Raw genomic sequence first — 22,368 nt, forward strand, 5'->3', positions numbered from 1 at the left:
TTTCTTTTATTCTTTCTTTTTTGTTGTTGTTTAGTATTTTGAGTCAAGATCTCACTCTGTAACCTGGATATCCTTGAACTTACTCAACCTCCTGCCTCAGCTTCCTAGTCTTGACATTATAGATATATACTATCATGACTGGCCTCGAATGTGTATTTTATGTCCTCCTTTGGGTATAAATGAATTGGAGGCAACAAGTAAGCTATATTGATCATAAGAGTCTGCCAAGGGTCCAGGAAATGAAGACTGCGTACCATGAATGACACTTTGGAAGATGGAGCTAGAATCTTTGCATTGTCAGGGTCTAGTTGGAGTTTTTTATATCACCAGGGTCATACCCTTAAAGGATACAGCAGGAAAAAATTACCTTCATTTGCCTCTACTCTGCTTCACAGACATGCACTTCCACCATGATATACTGCTCTCTACCAATGGCATAAAGAAGTGAGTGCCCAATCACGGGTGAGAATTCCTAAATCCATGAGCCAAATAAAAGTGTTTCCTTTATGAACTGATTATGTACAAAACTGTTCTAGTGATGGAAGGTTGAGTAACAAAGGCTAATTCATCTTTTCATCTTCCACAAGGCCTTATAGTCTGAGCAGGAACTGGCCTTGCCCTGTCATTTACATCTCAATCCAGAGAGTTTGTATCCACAGACAGCATGCAACTACATAAAGGAGTTGAAACCCATACCTCAGCTCTTGGATACAAGATCACAGACATTCCCAACTTAAGAGAAAAATCTTAGAGTTGTTTTGATGTCCTTTTCAGACTTAAGACCATCACTTAAAAAAAGAAAGAGAGGAGAGAGAGGGGGAGAGGGAGAGAGAAAGAGAGGAAGAGAGAAAGAGAGAGAGGGAAAGAAAGAAAGAAAGAAAGAAAGAAAGAAAGAAAGAAAGAAAGAAAGAAAGAAAGAAAGAAAGAAAGAAAGAAAGAAAGGAGGAGGGGAGGGAGCGAGGAAAGAAAGAAGAGCCAATCATACACAACATAGACATGGTAGCATCCACCATTGTCTATTGTTTTCTTAAAACCGGGGAGCCAGAGGACATATTTCCTCTGTCAAACTTCTAACAACAACACATAGAGTGGCCAGTATGTTATGCTGTCAGTTATTAAGGGATAGAAAGGTTCATTTATTCTTTGTTTTGTTTGTTTGTTATGATGGGTTTCTTGCACATTCACTTTATTTAAAGCCAAATAAACCAAGCAGAACTTAGGGATGCCAGAAAATGAAGACATGCTATAAAATCAAAGTAGAAATTATTGGACATCTTCTGCTCACTCTGATGCCCATAAGTTTGCTTGGCTTCTGCTGTCTACCTACTATGAAAGGTTTATGGTACCACCTTTCCAGGCCCCGTGTTCTGAACCAGACTGACACACCCATCAGGGTAATTTAGGAAAGGGAGAGAAGGAAAGGGAATATTCTAATGCAGAAAGAAAGAGGAGAACTGGGAGCAGATCTCAGATCTAATTCTCTAAGAAGAAAAACCAGTGCCATATAAGGTTAGTCATATGAGGTTAAATTCAAGACAAGCAGAGTTACAGTGGCCATAAATCATAACTGCTGTTGGATTTCTATTTTACATGGCTGTAGTTATAGGTCTACTCTTGTGAGCCAGAACAATTATTTTATAATTAGTTTAGACATGTCTGAGCCCAAAAGGAAAATTTCAATTTCAATCATCATATTTTCCTTTAATAGAACACTGTGTTAGCAAAAAGTAGGCCAATTCAACTTCTCACACATAATAGACAAAGTGCATGGACCAAATCTTAGGTGCTTTCAAGGTATACTACAACATAGCAATGGTGGGATTTCATGTGCTAGACAGAAACAAACACACAAACAGCCAAGTTTTATCCCCTTAGTCGCAAGGTAGAACACAGGCGCGACCCTATAAAACATCACATGCAACCCTAAATTTGGACTGCAGATCTATCACTTAAACATCTAGTAAATGACCCAATTTGTTTACATGGCCCTCTAGCTTTTTATGGACTTTCCATAAAGAAGTTATTACATCCATTCCCTTTATTTTGTTTAAGAGTGTTTGAATGAGCCCCAGAACCACAAGGTAGTTAAACAAGCCATGCTTAGATGGACGTGGTCTCATATAATTCACCACTACTGGGGAACTTTGCAGATCAGTGTTTGTAGTTTGGAAACGCTGCACATTCCCACACGCCAAAAGTATTTCCTGTGCTTTATGCCATTTTAAATGTTCGGCAGATATAGCCTATGAGGCCCATTTCCCCATGTATGTTTTTCCCCAATGATAACTGTGGCATTTACACTTCTTCCAGAAGGCCCATACCTCCAAGGGTTTTTGCTATGCTGGACAAAGTATGCTGAGCAGGCTGCAGAGGAGGACTGCAAAGAAAATGGGAAATCCAGACAAGCTAATTGGATTCCTAAGATGTAAATGCAGGCTCTAGAAGGAAATCATTTTAAAGCAGTTAGCTTAATGGGGTGCCCAACTGATGCCTATTAAAAGTTATCGGTACAGATTAAAAATGAATTTCCACCAGGAAAGAAAAACTCTTTTTAAGAAGCAGGGAGATTATGTAATTCCTTATTTCGTGTGCTTAATCATGCCTTTAAACCTCAAGTCTGCAAATATGCTCAAGAAAACAGAAATGAAAGTTACTCTTTAATGATTTACTGTCACCAATTAAGTTTCTAGATTAGCCTCTCAATATCCTGGCCAGATCTCAACCTGCAGTGCTATGCTATTTTTAGATGCCTGCTTCTTGTAGAAATAGTCAAGATGATTTTGACCACAATGATCAACACATAGCAAGATTCTGCTGAAATCATCATCTGTACCTCTAACGGATAGAAAATTGCCTCAGAAGCTATGAAAACGTGCCTGCTTTGTGTATGATGTGTGGCCTTGATATTGTGAGGCTCTTTGGGTGCTTATGGAATGTCGGCAACAGTACAGTGAACTGTGTGCATAGATTGAGACACTATTGCATCCAATTTAATTAGATTACTGTCATCATCTTCATCATCATCATCAACAACAAGAACAAGAACAACACACTCCACTCTGCCCCTAGGTCACCTCCCTTTGGCTATAGATGTATAGATCCATGCTTTTCAATCCAAATGTATCAAACTTTAATCTTTTTCCACTACCTAAAATCACTCTAGTGAATTCAGATCGGTTTATTGGTGACCCTACTTTTTATTGTTATTATTGGAAACAGAAGCCGTACACATGTATTCTCCAGTGATCTAAAGACAGGGCACACCTTACCACGCATTACTGTGGAGTTACAGTGTTTCCCAGGTCCTTAAACAATGTGAACCTCAGCCCCCATAATCAAGTCTAAGTTTAAAATACAAGTCAGAAGTAAATGCTTTGAATTATCCCTGTTTCCCAAAATCAATAAAAAAGCACCCACTGATAAGAAAGTTGGCATTTCTAGCCAGCCTGGTCTTTATAATGAGTTCCAGGAAAGCCAGGGATGTGTAGAAAAATGATGTCTCATACCCACACTCCCAAAGAAAGATGAATATTTCTTTCATCTCCTCTGTTCACATCTTGCTCACATCTCAAGCAAATATCCCTCAATGCACTGATTGTAAACACCTTCTGCTCCCATAGAAAGGGAAATTATGGCACTTTAATGCCTTCCCCATTTACATTTCTAATCACCCTAGCTATGAGCGTGTGTGGCAGTATGGGATATAAGCTGTGATTTATCCCTCAGTAGAGAGGAAAGATAAAAGATACGACTGTTACAAGACAGATGTCCTTATAAATAGCCAGCAAAAAAGAACAGACAGAAACAACATAAGTGTCATGGAAGTTTAACTTCTGCTGTTGATAGTGTTTCATCTATTTTGTGATACAAGGGCAGGTGCAGTGGACAGCTGGACATACTTAAGCTAGAGGCCTCCCTCCATCTTACAAACACTGAAATGTTTAAAATAGCATTCACCCAGGAGCAAGGATTTCCTGGAGTGCAAACAGTATAGCCTCAAAGAGTGGCAACACACCAACACAGCATACCCACCACAATTTAGTCATTTCTAGTCCTTAACTGTCATACAATGGTGTAAGCATTGTTATATATACAGGGCCTAGAATGAACCTCACCAGAGAACTGATTTGGCAGACATCTCAGGAGGATTAATATTTTAAATATTAATAACTTGAATATTAATAACTTGAATTCCTGTTCCCTGAAAAGTGTTAAGGCTGTGGTCCATAGTTAAGTAACAGCTTCATTTATACTGATGGCCTGTAACAGAAGCAGCACTTAGTGCCAACCTCTGGAGCCCTCCCCCAGCCGCCTTCTGCATGCCATCTATTTCATGAATGAAGTGTGAAACTAGCTCTTTGTTTACGTAAAGGAGGCCATACAGAAGAGTGTGAAGTGGGCAGGGCTTGGGAGCTGGAGCAGAGACTATGCAGCTTGCTCATGGAGCAAAATTCAGAATATGCCTAACTACTGAGAGAGCAGAAAACTTGAGACAATGAGCAGTTAACTACCAACACCAAGGGAGACCGCTGTCCCTACATGCCTGTTTAGAAAATAACGACAAATAGCGATTGACCAACAGCTTTGCCTTTCATTGGGTTTCCTGCCAGTGCTGCAGGAAGCAAACACTGAAACAGCATCAGGCTTCAAATACAGAAGCTCAGGATAACCTTGCACCCTGCCAGCCTGGGCTCTAGAGTCTAGACTGTTCTTGCCTCTGTTGTTTTGTTCAGGCTCTTCCCTCTGTAGTATGTTTTCCTTTACCCCAGGGCTCATTTCAAATCAATTCTGCTTATCCTTAAAGGAACATTTCTCCTTGACCCTCCTATCCAAACAAAATCAGCCATTCAGATGAAGACACTAAGTATCGTCGGTCCTCTTCATTCCTATATGATTGCTGACACCGAACTAATAACACACGAGGTAAAGGACAGTCCTGCCAACCTCCTGTAGCAGATTTCAAGGGCAGCAATGGCCCCAGCACTCAGAAACATAAAGCAGGAGGATGGGGAGTTTTGACAACCAGCCTGGGCTACGATAGTGAGATCAACACCAGCTTGAACTACAAAGCAAGACCAGAGTTTTTAATTGAAGAGGGGGGAAGAAGAGGGGGAGGAGCAACAAGTTCCTCCTTCAGGTATCCAGCAGAACCCCAGCCCCTCGGGCTGAGCCAGGCACAGAGCACATGCTCATTTTATTTGCTGATTGAAAGCAATATCCTAATAAAGCATACAAGATCTGTTTCATAAGGACAAGGCTCACAAATCCAAGGCCTGTCTTGGAGTTAGATTTAAGTAGAGTCTTTCACCAGCTGTGGGAACTTCACTAAGTTACTTGTTTAATACCTCATGGGATGCTTGCAGATGGACTGTGTACTTGTAAGCATGGAATACAAATATTCTCCCTGACAGGCACTCGTGGGAATTTATAAAGTGTCTCAACATGAAAGACTTACAGAGCGTCTAAGACCCATCCTCACACTGAAGGCACAGAGCCTTCCTGCTGGCTCTTGTAGGCTTACCAATGTACAATGGACACTCCGGCAATGGAAACTCATAACCTTGAACTTATATTTGTGTGCCTCTTGGAGTTGGAAGTCTGGATTCCTCATGAGGTGTACAGCAACACACCTCATTTGACTGAGAAATGACTCAAATACAATGGGAAAGGGAAGAAGCCAGGTACAAACGCATCATTGTTTGAAACTTAGAAGAATTACCACAGAACACACTCAAAGAAGTAAAAGCAGCTAAAGATAGCTTTGGAATGACAACTGGGTAACAATCAATACCAGTGTCCAAAAAGCAGGCAATGCCACCACCAATGGACCAAAATAACATCGATGAGCCCCGATATCTATGGTGATGAGATAGCAATGGCATAAATGTAGAAAATGCTTAGGATGTTCACAAATACTACATTTAAGGACTTGGCTTCTGTGTTACTATCAGCCTGACATCTCATCCTTAGAGTTTCCAGAGCCTTAGTGTCGAAATTTAGTAATTTCAAAACAAAAATTTTAATAAACCAAATCTTTAAATATTTTTATACAGAATAACATACTGTGCTTTCTAGAGTCCACCAAAAGATTGACACTTAAAACAAAACAAAACAAAACAAAACAAAAGCAAAAGCAAAACACAATCTCCTTGTAGAACCAAGCTTGCTAATGTCAAACAGCCATTCATCATGGTCAGTTACTGAACTGAAACATTAAACAGTGAAATATTATAAACTAATTATAAACTGAATATATACTGAATTACAACCTGAAATATTAAAAACAACTCACCTAGCAGTTTACATGCTTGCTGTGAAGCTCTGAAACTGAATGGTAAAAATTTTTAAAAGCAGCTGTTTTAATCCTTTGCCAAACTGTCCCGTATTTATACTGCAGAATCACCACCATAGGTAACAGCTAGACAAGCTGATCTAGGAACTGAATGTGCTCGTTCCGAAGTTGTTTCTTTAATGGTCTTGCAAACTGAACACAATGCAAAGCCCAATGCCTTCTTATAGAAAAAATTGCTTTAAAATGTGCCTCATTCTGACAGCACAATGCCATTGGCCTAATTGATTCCAATATAAGGAAATCACATTAGCAATTGGCTACTGCTCTATTCATATATTTACAGGGGATGTCTTCCGTCTAAGGCCTCACCCAGTTTTCCTATCAGTGGTCCCTAGGATCTTCTCAGGTCAAACTTCATCAGCATAGAACTGCTTGCATATTTTTAGGATTTTTAATGCCCAAGCTGTCCATGAGCCAAAGTTCAAAATGAAGAGCACCCCAATTTTGCTGGCTTCTCATCTACTTACCATTTTCAGGAGTCTTGGTTCATATCAATTCCCCATCCTCAGCAAACACAACACAGGTACATAAACAAATAGCACTTTTAAGAGAGAAGCCAACATCATCATATCTAGAAAACCTGCCCACTGTTGACACACAACACTTGGAGATTTGGTAGGTTCATCAATATCATCAAGTAGTATTATGATCTGTCCCACCATTTCCAAGTTTATCTTCCAATGAAAAGACTAAAGAGATTGGAGGGCATCTTTCAAAAGGACTTGCTTCTATAGAAGATGCTACAGTCTTGCTAGAAAAACAACACTTCACAAATATTTAATGAGAACACAGAATTTCCTACACTCTGATCCAGGTGCTAATGCTCCTACAGAAATCAAATCAAACTAAGCCCATGATCCCAAAAAACTCACTCCATAGTAAAAGAGGGAAGAACAGACAATTAAAAGAAAAGGAGAGAAAAGAAAAGAAAAAAGAATCAAGAAACAAAACATGGAAAGTTCTATGAAGCTAATTATACTATTATATTTGACAAGACAAGTAGATTGGCTAGTTTTGACTAAAGGGTCAGCAAAACCTGTCCTGGGAAAAGTTGTGTCTAATATCTATGACAAGAAGTTACAACTTATACAAAGGAATTATGGTTAGTATTTTCCAGGGGCTCAGACAGATAACTAAGCCACTGGTGTGCCCATGTCTGCCTCCATCTCTTCCAAGCACACTCCTTTAAAGGGAAGCCCAAAGGTTGCAAGTAGGTGAGGGGCAACCTAAAGAAACCTCACCCCTTCATTTTAGGTCCCTCCTATAAGCTTACCTACAATCTCTGCTAGTTGTCCACAGTGTCAGAAAGCTTTACTGTTGGCATGATAGAGACACTGACCGCTCAGCTCTGAGACCCAGAGTTGAAGGAGCTTTTCCTAGACTTGGGTCTGTGCCAGGCAGCTTTGAATGGCTAGACTCTTTGTGCTGTTGGAAGAGTCAACTCACTACAAACATTTTCCCATTTTAACATTATAGCATAAGTACTACGGCACATCAACAGGAAATTAGCCTCTAGATAGATTCATAGGAAAAAGGAAAGCATAGTGTTTTACCCATAGTTGAAGCCAGATGTGGAAATAAATACACAGCACAGATTGTTTAATAAGTGAATGGGAAATTACACAAAAATACTGAGATATTCTGGCTACAGACAACAGTTTCAAATAAATGACTAAAAACATTAAAATGAGAATAATCTAATGAAGGAACTTCAATTATGTATGACATGGTATTTTGACTGACACTAACACAAAGCTATGGGGACAATTTTAGTTATCTTGGAAATATTTGATTTGTGGGTGTTTTATATAAATTAATATACATCAGATTATCATAATTTTATGTAAGAAATATGGAACTAATAATATTAACACTACAGACATTGCAAGCACAAGGTAGAAGTGAGTGTAAGACAGATAAAGAGATTTCAAGAAGGTAAAAAAGATAAGACATGGGCATTGCCTAGCTGACTGAGAAAGCTATGCTAGTCTACTGTATCAGTCAAGCTTGAACTACTGAAAAAGCTCAGTTCCCATCCCAGCATCTGTTTAGAAGGACTTAACACATTCCATGCCCACCTACAAATCTTCTACATACAGGGCTTTTATACTCTGTGAGTACCTTTTAAATTTAATGTAACATATGTCTGATTCTGTATAGACTGTTGCAGTTGGTACAGGACTTCCAAAACCCAGCTATTGGAAGGAAAGGATTGCACTCATCATTACATAATTGTTCTTTCCTTAGTCAGCTGCCTCAGCTCTCTCATACAGAACAGAACCATAGGAGGAAGTTTCTTCTTAAAGCTCATAAAGAACAAAAATATATGTTACAAAGGTCATACTCTAAAACTTAAGGACTGCCTTGCAGGAAAATCCTTGGAGTCCCCAGTCAGAGCCTGTGTACTGTTGAGCATCTTTAAAGACGCTGGTCAGTTTGTTCACAAAAGAGCTTCCAAGTTCCTATCTAAAGGGTAAAATGTGGGCTCTGTTTGATTACCTGCAGGCTTGTGGCAGCAGTGTAAAGAGCTACCACTAAAAGAGGGACCAAACATTCAAAAGCATTTCTAGTGAACCAATCTCCCCAAGGGAAGTTGCCCAAAGAACCATGAAACCTTCCCTTAGGAAAGGGCATACCCTGTAACTGTTGCTCATAAATGAGCCCTAATAAAGACAAACTCTAAGACAAAAACACAAGGTGTTTAGGGAGAATGAGGACAGCAAAACAAACAAAGAAAAAAAAAACAAAAAACTAGATTAGGGGTCAGTTAAAATGACTTACGTAAGACAAGTGAAGCATAGCTCCACAGATAGCTTTGTAGTTGGTATCTATTTGCTACATCTGATGTGCAAACTGAGCCTTTCTTCTTGCGGCTTCTGAATATCTATGCAATTCCTCCTTATTGGAACTCAGTAGAAGAACTCTAGCACCACATAGTAGGCATTGTTATCTAGAGCTAGTGCTTGGCCAACATTAAGTATTTCCTCCTTGTGTTTAACAACCAAATGTCCTCCAAGTAGGTAAAAGTTATTTTTCAACTCATTTCCTCAAGGAAAATCTAGAAAGCCTGGCTTCATATTGGAGCCATCAGGGTATGGAATAACAACAATAGGATTGAAGAAGAACTGGGGTAATTTTCACTGGGATAGTGCTTATCTAATACTTGTGAGGCCTGAGTTCCATCACTGATATTGGGAAGAAAAGATAAAAGTATGCTACATTCAAGTAGCAAGAACTGTAATCCTAAAATGGGAAACAAACAACAATCTAGTAGCTGATAACTGGACAAATGGTCCTATTCCCTAATTTTGAGTCATGTCTATATGCTCCATTCCAAGGGTGCATATTTAGCTCCACTATGGAACAAACATAGCATCCAATTTCCACTGATGACATCAAATTGTTATAGAAACTAATCAGTCCTAGTCATAGAGAGGAGGGGGAACTTGAAAACAGAACCAACCTCTTATGATCACAAAATCAGATCGATCTGGACACTTTGTGGTTGGCCCTTAGGAGGCCTTTATGTGAATCAAGTTGACCCCTGGCATTGTCTAAGGGAACTAACTGTTAAGACGGTTCATGCCTACAGAACCAGAGGATCATCAACACAAAGAGCAACAGGGCAATCAAAACTCAAGCACAACCCAATATGAGGGTGGAAACTAGCCAATGTAACCAAGTGGCACTTTGGGAAATCAAAAAAAAAAAGGAGAAAGAAGCGGCTGCTATTCCAAGATAAGAGTGCTCTTCTTCCAAGCCCACCTGTTATTCTCAACCCTGAAACCCTAAGTCTAAAAGTCAACCTGAGCATGTGCAGAAAAATAGCTCTATATTGCCCCCTAGTGTTAGCTAGCACTACCTCCCTTAGTTTGAAAACTATTAAGGTGAGTGGTTCCTCTCCTCTCTACTTCCTGCTGCCAACCCTCCAAAGAGCTAAACATAGCCAGATCCTCTGCCCACAGATTAGGAAACGAGGAGACTATTTTTAGCATCATGCATCTTAGGAATGAGAATGGCCCAGCATCAGATGGCACCAGAATGTGTGTGGCCTGGCTTACTGAACTCCCATCTTCTGAGGATGTGAAGCTACCCAAGTAGCTAGCTGCAGCCAGCTAAAAGCTCTGGGGTTCATTGCAAAGTGATGATAGCATGTAAATCATGAGAAGGGACTGCAAGGAAAAAGCAAAAGGATACAAAAGTAGCAAGGAGAACCAGGGATGCTGGGACCCAGCCACAGGAGATGAGGGACCAGAAATAGAAGGAGCACTGGCTGTGCAGTGATAAGTTGAAGCTGGGTTGCTATGGGGATTTAGTAAGAAGCAATATTTTAAGCTAGACATTTATTTTGTATTAGAAAGGACAAAGGTTGGTTGGATTTGCTTCCTGCCTGGGTATAGCTGGTGTTGTGGCTCCTTTGATCTCTCAGGTCTCTGCAGGCCCTATGATTATAGATAGATCACTAGGCTGCCCTTTGATCAGCAGTTCAAGAGCCTTAAGGTGCCACATGCCATCACATTAGCCAGAGGTAAGGAGCAAGCATACCAAGAAACACCATGCTATTATCCTGGCCCAGCAATGCATAGGAATGATGAAGAGAACATATGTATTTTTGGACTTTGTTTTAAGATGTGTCCTTTATAGAGTTGAACTCCAGATGTGAAGCCTTGAAGCATCATATGTATATATATATATATATATATATATATATATATATAGTCACTCCATCCTCATTTTCCAATTGTCTCTTGCAGGCATCTTACCTGGCTAGTGAAATTGCATTGTAAATAGATGACAAAGTAGGAAAACATGTATATTTCCTCTTAAATAGCAGCGAGAACCTCCCCTTGTATTGTAAACAGGGTATTTAATATTCCAGTTTTAGACTGCCTACATTAGCATTGTGGTTTCATGTGTGGTATAAAATTTCTATTTACAAAAGAGTCTCAAAAAATGGCTTTATAGTGGTAGATCAAGAGCAAAGGAGTTTAGAAATTGAATGCTGTGAATCATATGGGGTTCAGAGGCTAAGCAAATTACACCCCCGAAGCTTCCCTGGACTTATGAAAGAGGCTTTTCTCCAGCTCTGTGCAATCCCAGCCCAGGGGAACTCGCATCTGAAAGTTTTCTAAACATTTCAGGTACACTTGAAAGCTGAAAGTAATTCTCATTTCCTATGCAGGATTAGATCGCTTCCAACACACACAAAATAGTCATTCATGAACATACAAAAAAATACACCACCAAAAGGTGAGGGTTTCAGGGCACAAAGGCACGCTTTAAAAAAAAAGAAAAAAAAGTTCAAGAGAAAAACCATAACCAATTCCTTTGAAAATGTCCAAGAGGCCTCTTGACCTCTGTATTTCTCACCTAATTCTTTATTGGTGCCTGCCTTCCCATAATACAGTGTTTCGATTAAGGACTTTAATACCTTTCCTGAATTCTCCATTCTTAACCCACCCCCCACCCCCCATACCTGCTTAAAGTCAAACTTGCCACGACTCATTCATTTTGGGATTTCTTCTTAAAGGCAGTTCTTTTACTTGTAACTCTGGCCATATGCCACCTAGCAATGTGGTCACAGTTGACTTTTCCAATCCTTTCCACAGCCCATGCGTCCTCTCCACTCTGAGGTTGCGGGGCACTTCCCGCTCCCTCTGCCCAGTGAGCTTCGAAAGTTGCAAACTCCCGAAATCCGCCCCCACCCCAGAAAGTGCACGCGGACTCAGGAGACTCCCATCTGCAGCGCCAGAGACGCGAACATCAGCTCCAGGGCTGGAGGACCCCACATGCCACCGCACAATGCCAACCGGAACGCACAGCGAGACGCGGGAAGGGGGAGGAGGGGGCGACACTCACCGTTCTGCTCCTTGTCGCTGGAGAGCTGCAACTTGCTGCTCAGGTTGGACTCAGCCCGAGTCCCCGTTCTTTGGCCGGCCAGGGCAGATGTCAGCAGGAGGAGGCCGAGGAGGAGCATTTGGCTGACTGGGGCGAGGGCTCACTCGCGGCGGGCACTGGGGAAGCGACGACTCCAAGACTCAGCCCAGCCGGGGAAAGGCTGCGCTGCGGTGGAAGCGCCTGGCCGGCTCTGGCAGCAGAGAATCGCAGGGTAGTTTCCACATAATCCCATCCAAAAGTTTTTCCTAGAGCCCTCTTCTGTGTCTCCAGTTTTTGAAAAGGATCAAAGCAAAACCTGGACCTGAACCAGTTTCCCAAGGTTTAAACAAATCCTGAGCAGTGCCGAAGTGCGGGGGGTGGGGGTAGGCGAGGGAGGAAAGAAGGGGTGGGGACGCGGGGGAGCGGCGAAGAGTCGTGGCGACTCGCAGGGAGCACCTGTCAGTTTGGGGGACAGGACACAGGCGAAGACACGGGGTCCCGCCAAGCCAGACTGGAAGCCAGGTCGGCAGCGAGGCGAGCACCTTGGGATCAATGACAAAGCTGCTGATCGGGACGGCAGGCGGCGCCCCACCCCCACCTGGGGGGGAGGGGACCGTGCCCTACGAGTGCCGCGCGGGTCCCGGGCGGGCAGAGAGGCCGCGGGGGCGACTCGGGACTGGCCCGGATCCACCACGGAGCCTCCTCCTTGCTGCAGTCGGTGGCCACAGAAGTTCCCTCGGGTACCGGCGAAGTGCTGCGGGAAGCCGGGAGAGCTTGGGCCGCTCGGAGTCGCGAGCGCTCGGATGCCTGCCCTAAGGCAGGGCAGGACGCTGGGCTGAGGAGCGGTGGCGGCTAAGCACAGGCGTCTAAGGGAAGGCCTGGCTGGCCTGGAGGATCGCTCTTGTCCCCTCCCCGTCTCCACTTTCCCCCAGCGGGCGGCGCGCGGGGCGCGGGGCGGGCGGCCGGGCGGGCGCGGGGGACGCGGGGGGCGCGGGCGGCCAGCTGGCGGGCCAACAGGTGCTGGCGCAGACAGGGGGCACTGCGGGCCCCGCGGCAGACGGAGCCCACACTGCGGCGAGGAATGCCGCCAGGCGGCCCCCAGCTTCCTTTCCCCTGGGCGCCCCTAACCCCAAATAAGGAGCCTGCGGGCTGTTCAAGGGTGCTGCAAACTCAGAGAGAGGAAGAGAGAGAGGGAAAAAAAAGTAGGAGAGGACAGCCACTCCTTCTCTTCTGGCTCTCCCTGGCTGTGTTGTCTTTCATTCCTAAGGGGATCCCCACTCCCAAAGCGCTTTGTCAGGACTCGTGGCCAGAGTTCTGCACTGAAGGAGGGAAGTTGAACTCAAGATCCTTCCAGAGTGGCTCTGTCTGAAGGAGAATGAATAAATCAAAAGTAAAGATAAAGTCTGAGTTGTAACATAAATTGAAGCCATGCATCACTGTATCCACATGAACCCTGCTTGGAGAGGAACTGGGGTTAGAGGGTACCACTGAGCAGAAGAAAGAGTCCCTGTCCTTTGCAGCTGGGTGCTGTATGACAATGAAATCTAGCTCCTAGAGTGTCTGGGGACATAGTGTGGCAATTTACACACAGGCTGCCCTGGAGCCCCTAATGTTTGAACTGGCTGCCTTTAGCACGAAGTGCTTCGTGCTGAGACTAAAGTTCCTATGGGGTTATCTAGAATGAGAAAAACATGTCAGTAGGGCCTCGGGTGGTTCCATGTGCAATGCATGTGTCTCTGATAGAATCCAATATGCTTTCCTTATCACGGGGCAGAAAATCCTCGTGAAAGTGTTGAAGGCACAGTAAGGTTTGAAATCTAAACAAAAGATGCATCTTTGGATGGAGGGGTAATAAAAAAAGAAAAGGAAAATAAGGAAAATAAAAATAATATTATAGCAAGCAAATGCCTTGGTGTGCAGTCAGACAGATGTATCACCAAGTACTTAGTTGAATCAGTCAGTGCATGCAATCCAACCATAGAACCAAGGTAAACATAATCCTGAAACCGGGCATGACCTGGAGACCGAAATAAAAGATTGGGCCAGTCCACATGCTAAAATGTTAATCTTTTCCTTTGTTCTTGGACACCACTGGGTTCTAGCCAGGTCTCTGTCCTCTTCTCTCTTCCTTCAAATGAGTACTTGACAGGTTGTTCATTATAACTCCTGCTTGGCATCTAGGAAGTTTCCGGGACCAAATAAATAAAGATGCTGTTCTCCTGTGAAATCCTTACAAATCTGTTCCATTCATTCATCCTTATCTGTGGGACTTCCACCTTTACGGTGCTGGATAGAAAGTCCCTCGCTTAGACTTGAAGTGTATGGATGTTAATGGTACAAGCCTTGTTACTTTATTCAAGTTAGCGGTGCATCATCTTCAGTGCAATTCCATAGTGACATACGTGTATTCCAAAAGTGTTCTGTACATTCCTGAATGTGCAAAGGAGAGTTCCCAATTTTAATCAAAATGAGACATCAAAAGGCAGGCTTTCTGGGTAGATCTGTTTGCAATCCAATCCATTAAGGTCCAGTTTTTGTCATTTACTTAGTTTTCTGATCAAGGTTTTGTAAATGTGCTTTTTTGCATCTCCACACAGTTGGAGTTCTTGACCACCCACATAGGATACGTGTGCACTCATACTTAATCCATTTGCACTCCAAAGACTGCAAGGAGTGATGACTAAGCTTTACTTTGTATCGCTTCAGATTGGCTAGAACAGTGCCTGGCACATCGGGATCATAAATAAACACATTGGACTGACTGACAGGTTTCTTTATTGGACTCACATTCTCCCTGGAATTTCAGAGAAGGTTGTATTTGAAAAGTTACAGATGATCTACAATACCACGCCACCTCTGTGTTTCACCTCATCCATATTCTACAGAATGATTTGACAATTGCCTTATAAATAAAGCCAGCCAGGTGCTCCTGAGTGACCCCAAGACAAAATCACAGCCACATTGGCTGTTTCTTTTCAGTGCACTCACATGGTTGTTGTTTGAACTGTTCTTGCCCTTGGCAAAGTTCTCTTTAACACTTTGTCCTCTGCTGGTATTTTGTTCTCTCTTGCTTTTAAACTCTCCCCAGGAAAGTAAAAAACCCTTGTGTTGAGAGTCAGTTTTACAAAATCCAGAGTCCTGTAATTACCAAACAATCCATTTTGAATGAATTTGGCTTTGTTTTAGCCCAGGGCATTTTCCTTGAGGAACAGCATCCATGCCGCCAACCAAGAAAAAAAATAATTTCAAACATTCTTTGTGGTTCTCTCTCTCTCTCTTTCTTTCTTTCTTTTTTTTTTTTTCTTTAACTGTAGGAAGCTGTGGGCATAGTGACCCTGCTCCCTGTGCGATGCATTGGCAGAGATAGCAAAGTGAAACTATACAGAAATTATGGAAGGATGCACTTGATTTGGGATGGCCATGTATGTGAGAAGAGAATAAGTAGATAGATAGATAGATAGATAGATAGATAGATAGATAGATAGATAGAAATATTTGAAACTGAGATACACTTCCTAACAAGATATTCCACCAGTTAATTCTAAAATAATGGGAAGGGAAGGACAGGGATTGTAGAAATGTGTTTTTCAACCAGAAAAACAAATTATACTGACTGTATTGTCCTTTTGCAGTAATACACAGAAAGACACACACACACAGAGGCACACACACACAGACACACACACTAATTTTAAGACATCTCACATACCTTTTCAGCATTTCAGTGGTAGGCAATTGAGCCTGAGTTCCTAACGCTCTGTAACCTTTGTTCTTCATAAACGCCCATCACTCCTGTTTCCAGAATGCTAACAAGCAACAATTATACCCACATATGGAAAAGTCTCGGTCCAGGAAATTGTTACTAAGCAAAGAAAATGCCACAGACCACAACAGAAATAATATCTGTTCCTGGGGAAAAAATAGCAATAAATAAATAAATGAGACACATTGCCTACAAGCTTTTCTCGCTGCGATCTACTTTCTCTAGTCACTTCATATTGGTTGTGGAAGCTCTTCGTTATAATATAATAATAATAATAATAATAATAATAATAATAATAACTAGACTGGATTTCTAATCTAGAAATAACAAAGCACACTTGTTCTTACATTTACTCTTTTGGCATCAGGTATCTCTTCCTCTCAGTGCCCTCTAGGCAAGACTTACCTTCTATGGCAGATTGAAGACGAATTTGTTAAGGCCCTTCTCTCCAAGGAATGGAAATGTGCTCACTTTGACTTTGAGATGGGGTAAGACAGTTAGGGGTCAGAAGTTCGATGTGTGTGGTCCAAGACAGGACACACAAGTGACAAGGACAGTTGTTGAAATTGCCCTCTGTGGCCTTTCTCACTGAAGTACAGTTGCTGTTTCCTTTTTTGAAACTGCAGCGAGTGTGCACAGAGTTTTGCAAACTCTCAGAAGTTCTTGTTTAACTCGGACTTCAGAGAAAGCAAGCAGCCAGCAACCATCGCCAAAGAAAGAAGAGGCTTGATAACCTCAGGCCCACAACAACAACAGATCACTTTACAGGAAGCTGGGAGAGCATGGACTTAGCCTGGCTGTACCTCTGACAAACAGCAGAGGCTCTCTCCATCCCCTTTACTTTTTCCTAGGAAATCAGTTCTGGATTCTGTCCCAGATCCCTGACCAGTTTCAAATTCTTTGATTCTTTGAGTGATTATAGATAATGATAGCAATATATTTTCAACCTTGTGTGCTTCTGTTATAATGACTAGAACAGAGATTTCCTAGCCACAGTCTCAGATGTCTTCATGGCTGGCTAGAAAAAAAAAATGCTGAATAGATGCTGCTGTTTAGACTTCCCTAGCCAAAACAGTCCTATTGAATTTATTATTCTTATTATGCATTAGAATGATATTCTGCTGATAACCCAAAAGAAGGAGGTTAGAAATCACTAGCTAGAGCAAGAATCACAAATTATATTTCATTCAAGGACAGTAATAAAATATGTGTGCTAACCAAATTTTAATTTTTAATATTTGGCTGGTATGACAAGAACTCCAAGAAGAAGCCTGGTCCCAAGTCTATAGCACAGTAAAGTGAAATCGCCAGCATAAAAACTGATTTGTGAATAATCAAGAAATAATAGTGTTGTCAGCCAAGAACAGAAAGTTGATCTCATACTGTTCTATAGAGTCACACTGGTGGAATGTGAAGCAATCCACAGAGCAAGGAGTATCCCATAAAACCATGGAGTACAACCCAGGACATCTCTTGGCCCCTTCGTAGAGTAAGTATGATGTCATTTTTTTTTCTTGCTTGCAATCATTTGTAGAATATGAAAGCTGTTGTCTCATCGTGACAAATCATAGTAAAGAGGTCAGGTCACAACCACAGACCCTCTTTTCTCAGACAGTGACCCTCTTATTTCAAAGGTCATGGGAGAAGAGTCCTTTTACTTTGTAACCATTGTTTTAAACACAATCCTTTTCTTGACCACAGGCTTTTGTAGAGGACACAGTCTCAGGTCATTACTTGACAGTACACATCTTAAAAGTGTTGTTGACTTTCCTATACATGTTGAAGTATCACATGGTAGCCTGTAAATGCATACAATATATGAACAATAATATTCATACACATATATGTGTATATGTATATATATGTATGTATGTATGTATACATACATATATACTATATATAAAAACATCTATTATATATACATATACTGAAAGTACCATGGTTCACTTTTGAAGTTCAGACTAATAGCAACAGATCTTCATTCCCATTCCTGGGATCATTTCCATTTCTGTGCTTATTATCCTTAAAGTGATGAGCATGTGTCTTCTCCCATCTTTAACTACAGCAATATTTTAAAGACAGCATTTCCTTTCAAAAGGCTTTATTTCTGTTATCAAGTTGTGGGTCTGTGGATCTCTCACCTGAAATCCTTACCCTTGGAAACAAACACTCCTGTGGAGCCCAGAGTAAGTAAATCTGCCCTGGTCCATAGTCACTCATATTTGACTCAAAAAGTACATTGTTTCCATGCCTTTGTAGTGAGAACTGCTCCTACACATAATTGTCTTGTTTCTCTTCAGCTCTCTCTACTTTGACTTGTCTTCCTTGAAAGTAGGGGAAAACCTGTTCTCCTCTAAAGACTCCTCAAAAGCAAGGCAAAGAATGGAAATGAAAGCATTATTCCTGTTCAATACATTTTTTTTTTTTTGGAGTGACTATCACATCCTAGGAAATGGTAGATTCATTCAGATACAAATCATCACTTAACCCCCCTACCCATCCTTTGAGGCAGGGCACAGCTTCCCTATTTTATTTTGTTTATTTGAAACAGGGTGTCATTGTAAAGCTCTGGCTGTCCTGGAACTTGCTATGTAGATCCGATTGGCCTCTAACTCACAGAGATCTGCCTCCCTCTGTCTCCTCAGAGCTGGGATTAAAGGTGTGAGCCACTGTGGCTGACTAGTTTCCCTCTTTTCCTATAATGAAATGTAAATGAAAGAATCGTTGCTATCTCCAGAGGGACAGGATAATGACAGAGTTGGTGTGTGGCTCCTCAGTGCCTTCAGTGTAACACCATGAGGCCCTAGACCTTGGACAAAAGCCACCTTACCTGAAGCTTTCATAGAGTCTCCCTCTTGCTTTTCTTCTTTGTGACTCTGTATCTTCCCCTACAATGAATACTGGAGGCAAGGTAGACAAACTCTCCCCTAAGTTCAGGAATACTAATATAGCAGCAGGCAGCTAATCATAAGTGAAAATCCAAAAGAGAAGAGTGAATGTAGATCATGTGAGGCAGTGGTGGTGACTAAGGCCGTGAGCAGCCAGTGTCTGGGTACAGCCCACCCAAAGTGTAGGCTGGCCAGAATTGCCTGCTTGCTGGCCACCCTTAGTCATCTACTGACTGCCGGGGCTTAGCCCATCTGGGGGCAGTTATGCCAGTGTCTGTCTCCTGTATTTTAAGGACAAAGGGAATGAATTATCATTCCTCTTTTGCTACTCATGATTGCCATTGGATTGAAGCATCATGGCTGGAAGAAGTATACAGTCTTCCATCTTAGTCCTTCTGGGGAATCGGCTTATGATCCGCTGTGGAAGTCAGAATCACTCACCAACCTCTCTAAGCACATCTCCTCCCCTCTGCCGTATGTTTCTAATTTACAAGTCTGGATGGAGGGTTTTCTTAAGCTGTTTGGTAAGGCAAATTTGCATCTCCATTGATAACTTTACAGAGGTATTTTAGATTAGTTGGAGGGATTCCAAGTACAAAGACCGCTTCATGCTTAGACTGGTTAAGCCTTCAGGCAAGCCAGGTCTCCAGCTGAAGTTCTGACTCCGGAGATAAATTTCATTGGTGTCTGAGGGCATGAAACTTATAAAATTCCCTTGGTAGTGCCAATTTTGTTTCACCCCACAGCTAGCGAGGAAAAAGATGTGTGTGTGTGTGTGTGTGTGTGTGTGTGTGTGTGTGTATCACAAATCACTTAAGACATATGATACAGGTAGAAAAATGGAAGAATCAGCAATCTATTATAGTCACTTTTCATACTCAATGATACTCTACCTCTAAGAAAAAAGAAAGAAAGAAAGAAAGAAAGAAAGAAAGAAAGAAAGAAAGAAAGAAAGAAAGAAAAGAAAAGAAAAGAAAAGAAAAGAAAAGAAAAGAAACCTATCTTAAGAATCCAAAGCACTTCAGAATAGCCTTTCCTCTGTACCCGTCTAGATTTGTTCCTTGCTGCCTGTGTAGACTTCTGTTGAAAGATTATTATCATGGTGTGCAACTGCATTCATCTCTGCCAGCACTGCTAACAGACACTTCTCGTGCCTCAAGGCCAACTCAATCTGATAAAAACATTCACCACACGGGACACAGATCCAAGGCACAATATCTATTTTCATGTTACATCACACAAAGTAGATATCACTTTATTGTGTGCTTGTCTGTTCAGTTATCTATTTATTTTAGCGATGCTGGGGATAACCTTATTGTGATAAGCACATTTTCCACTCCCCATCTTAACACCCAGACCTCCCCTCTGGCCCTTACAGTCTTACTTGTTGTTGTTGTTGTTGTTATAAATTGAAAGCATATTTTGTATACATTTAGTTAACAGCTTCATCATTTCAAATACTTAGCCATTTCATGGTCAGAAACTTTGAATTTGTTTTTCCAGCAGTTTTGAAGTATTGAAATCCCTGTTGTCAACTTTGCACCTCATTGTGCAATAAACTAAAAATTACTCCTCCTGAGGCTTTAAAACTCTGAAAGTTTACCTCCCCATTTTCTATATCAAGCACTATGTGGTCACCTTGTCACTCTTTGTGTCTATGAGTCCCATGGCTTAAGATTCTTTCTGTCTACTGGTGGGAGTGTGTAGTATTTCTGTCTGTGTGTTGTTTACTTCCATTGGCAAGCATTCCAGTGTTTCTTCCATATTTCCATAAAAGACACACATCAGTATTTGAAAGGCTGTGAATTATTTAATTGTGTGCATATGCCACACTTTCTTTGTGTGCTCTTTACTTATGGGCGCATGAGTTGGGTCCATCATTTGGGTACTGTTCTGAAATGAACATGAGGGTCCTGGCGTCCATTTGACAAACATATTTCAGTTCTTTTCGGTATAAATAGCAATAGCAGTATGGCTGGCTCAAATGACAACTGCAGTTTGAGCTTTTGTGGAAGGCTCTATTGAATTTTCCAGATGGTTTCACTGGTTTATATTCCCACCTGCAGTATAAGCATACCCTTCCTCTACATTATGCTCACCAACAAAATCTCTTCTGTCTGTCTGCCTTCTCTCTCTCTCTCTCTCTCTCTCTCTCTCTCTCTACCCCTCACTTAAAAAAGGCATTCGAAGGGTGTGAGATGGTATCTCCTTGTGGCTTCATTCCACATTCCCCAAGGACACTGAACCACAGAAAGATTTTGTAACCTAGGTCTCAGGGTGTCTCAGCGTTGAAGGCAGATTTTGAAGCAGTTCTGGACCAGTTGTGCCTAAGCATTTTCTCTTCGCTGTCCCCAAACATCTCCTCAGTGAAAAGTGCCCTGTGCCTTAGGACAATGCTTCAGACTTAGTAGCATACATTTATATTATGACTCTACATAATTCTCGTCATAAATAGGTAACTTAGAATTCTATTGCCCCTAACAAAATATAAACGACCCTGATTTTGTCTGATATGAAAAGAATAGTGGCACAGGCAAAACAGGAAGCAGGGATCCAGGCAGTGAAAATGTCTCAGCATCTTGATTGAATACTCTGTTTAATGGGACTGGAAGCAAGAGATGGATCTTCTGAAACAACCCTAAAGATAAAGAATTAGTGTTACAATAAAACCCAGCCATAAAGGCTCCATTAAATGTGTGGTCAGTTCTGACAACCAAGGAAGCGTACAGGTTTTTTTCTTTTTCTTTTTTTTCTTTTTCTTTTTTTTTTTTTTTTTTTTTTTTTTTTTTTTTTTTTTTTTTTGGTTTTTCGAGACAGGGTTTCTCTGTGTAGCCCTGGCTGTCATGGAACTCACTTTGTAGACCAGGCTGGCCTCGAACTCCGAAATATGCCTGCCTCTGCCTCCCAAGTGCTGGGATTAAAGGCGTTCGCCACCACACCCGGTGGTTATTTTCAAATACAGTTCTGAAGAACGGTACTGTGCAAAGAGGCTGCAATGACTTGATTGTTGTCTTATGAAAGTGAGAGTTACAAGAGGGAGAAACATATTTTCTGTTGCCACTGAGATTATCCTGGACTTTACAAAAATAGCTATCTCTTAGGAACATTAATAGCAAGCAGTTGGGCCAGAGACGTTACAATGTAAGTAAAAATCATTATTGCAACCTTCAGCTGTTCTCTCTCCCTCGGCCCAGCCAATCACTCTGCACTTGCTGTAGTTTCCACCTCCAGTCTAACAAGCTCTGTCTTCTCCAATTATCTACTCCCTGCACAGAGTCCTCCCACCTGCTCTTTGCCTGGTGCTCTCCTCTGTCCCTCTACTGTCAGAGTACCAGCTTGTTCTAGTCAGATCTAGATCCCCCATGCTAAAGGGTTTCAGGCCACCTTGCCTGCAAGATCAAAGCTACTCTGTCCTCTGATCAATGATCTGTTACTGTTTATGTGCCTGAGTCTCAAGCAACCTGTATCTTACTATTTCCAGGCCCAGT

General features: G+C 41.8%; 1 protein-coding gene across 1 annotated transcript in view; it reads right to left on the reverse strand.

Moving 5' to 3' along the window:
• Pdgfc (platelet derived growth factor C) overlaps positions 1-13,137 on the reverse strand; it is a 176,694-nt gene extending 163,557 nt beyond the window's left edge. Inside the window, exon 1 of the mRNA XM_021157831.3 lies at positions 12,212-13,137. Within this exon, the coding sequence (XP_021013490.1) occupies positions 12,212-12,329 (118 nt within the window). The 5' untranslated portion in view covers positions 12,330-13,137. The remainder of the gene's footprint in view (positions 1-12,211) is intronic.
• Positions 13,138-22,368: the final 9,231 nt, after the last annotated feature.

The sequence above is a fragment of the Mus caroli genome, unplaced genomic scaffold (genome assembly GCF_978045245.1).
Source record: "Mus caroli unplaced genomic scaffold, Mus_caroli_1 scaffold_3, whole genome shotgun sequence".
NCBI classification, from domain to species: Eukaryota; Metazoa; Chordata; class Mammalia; order Rodentia; family Muridae; genus Mus; species Mus caroli.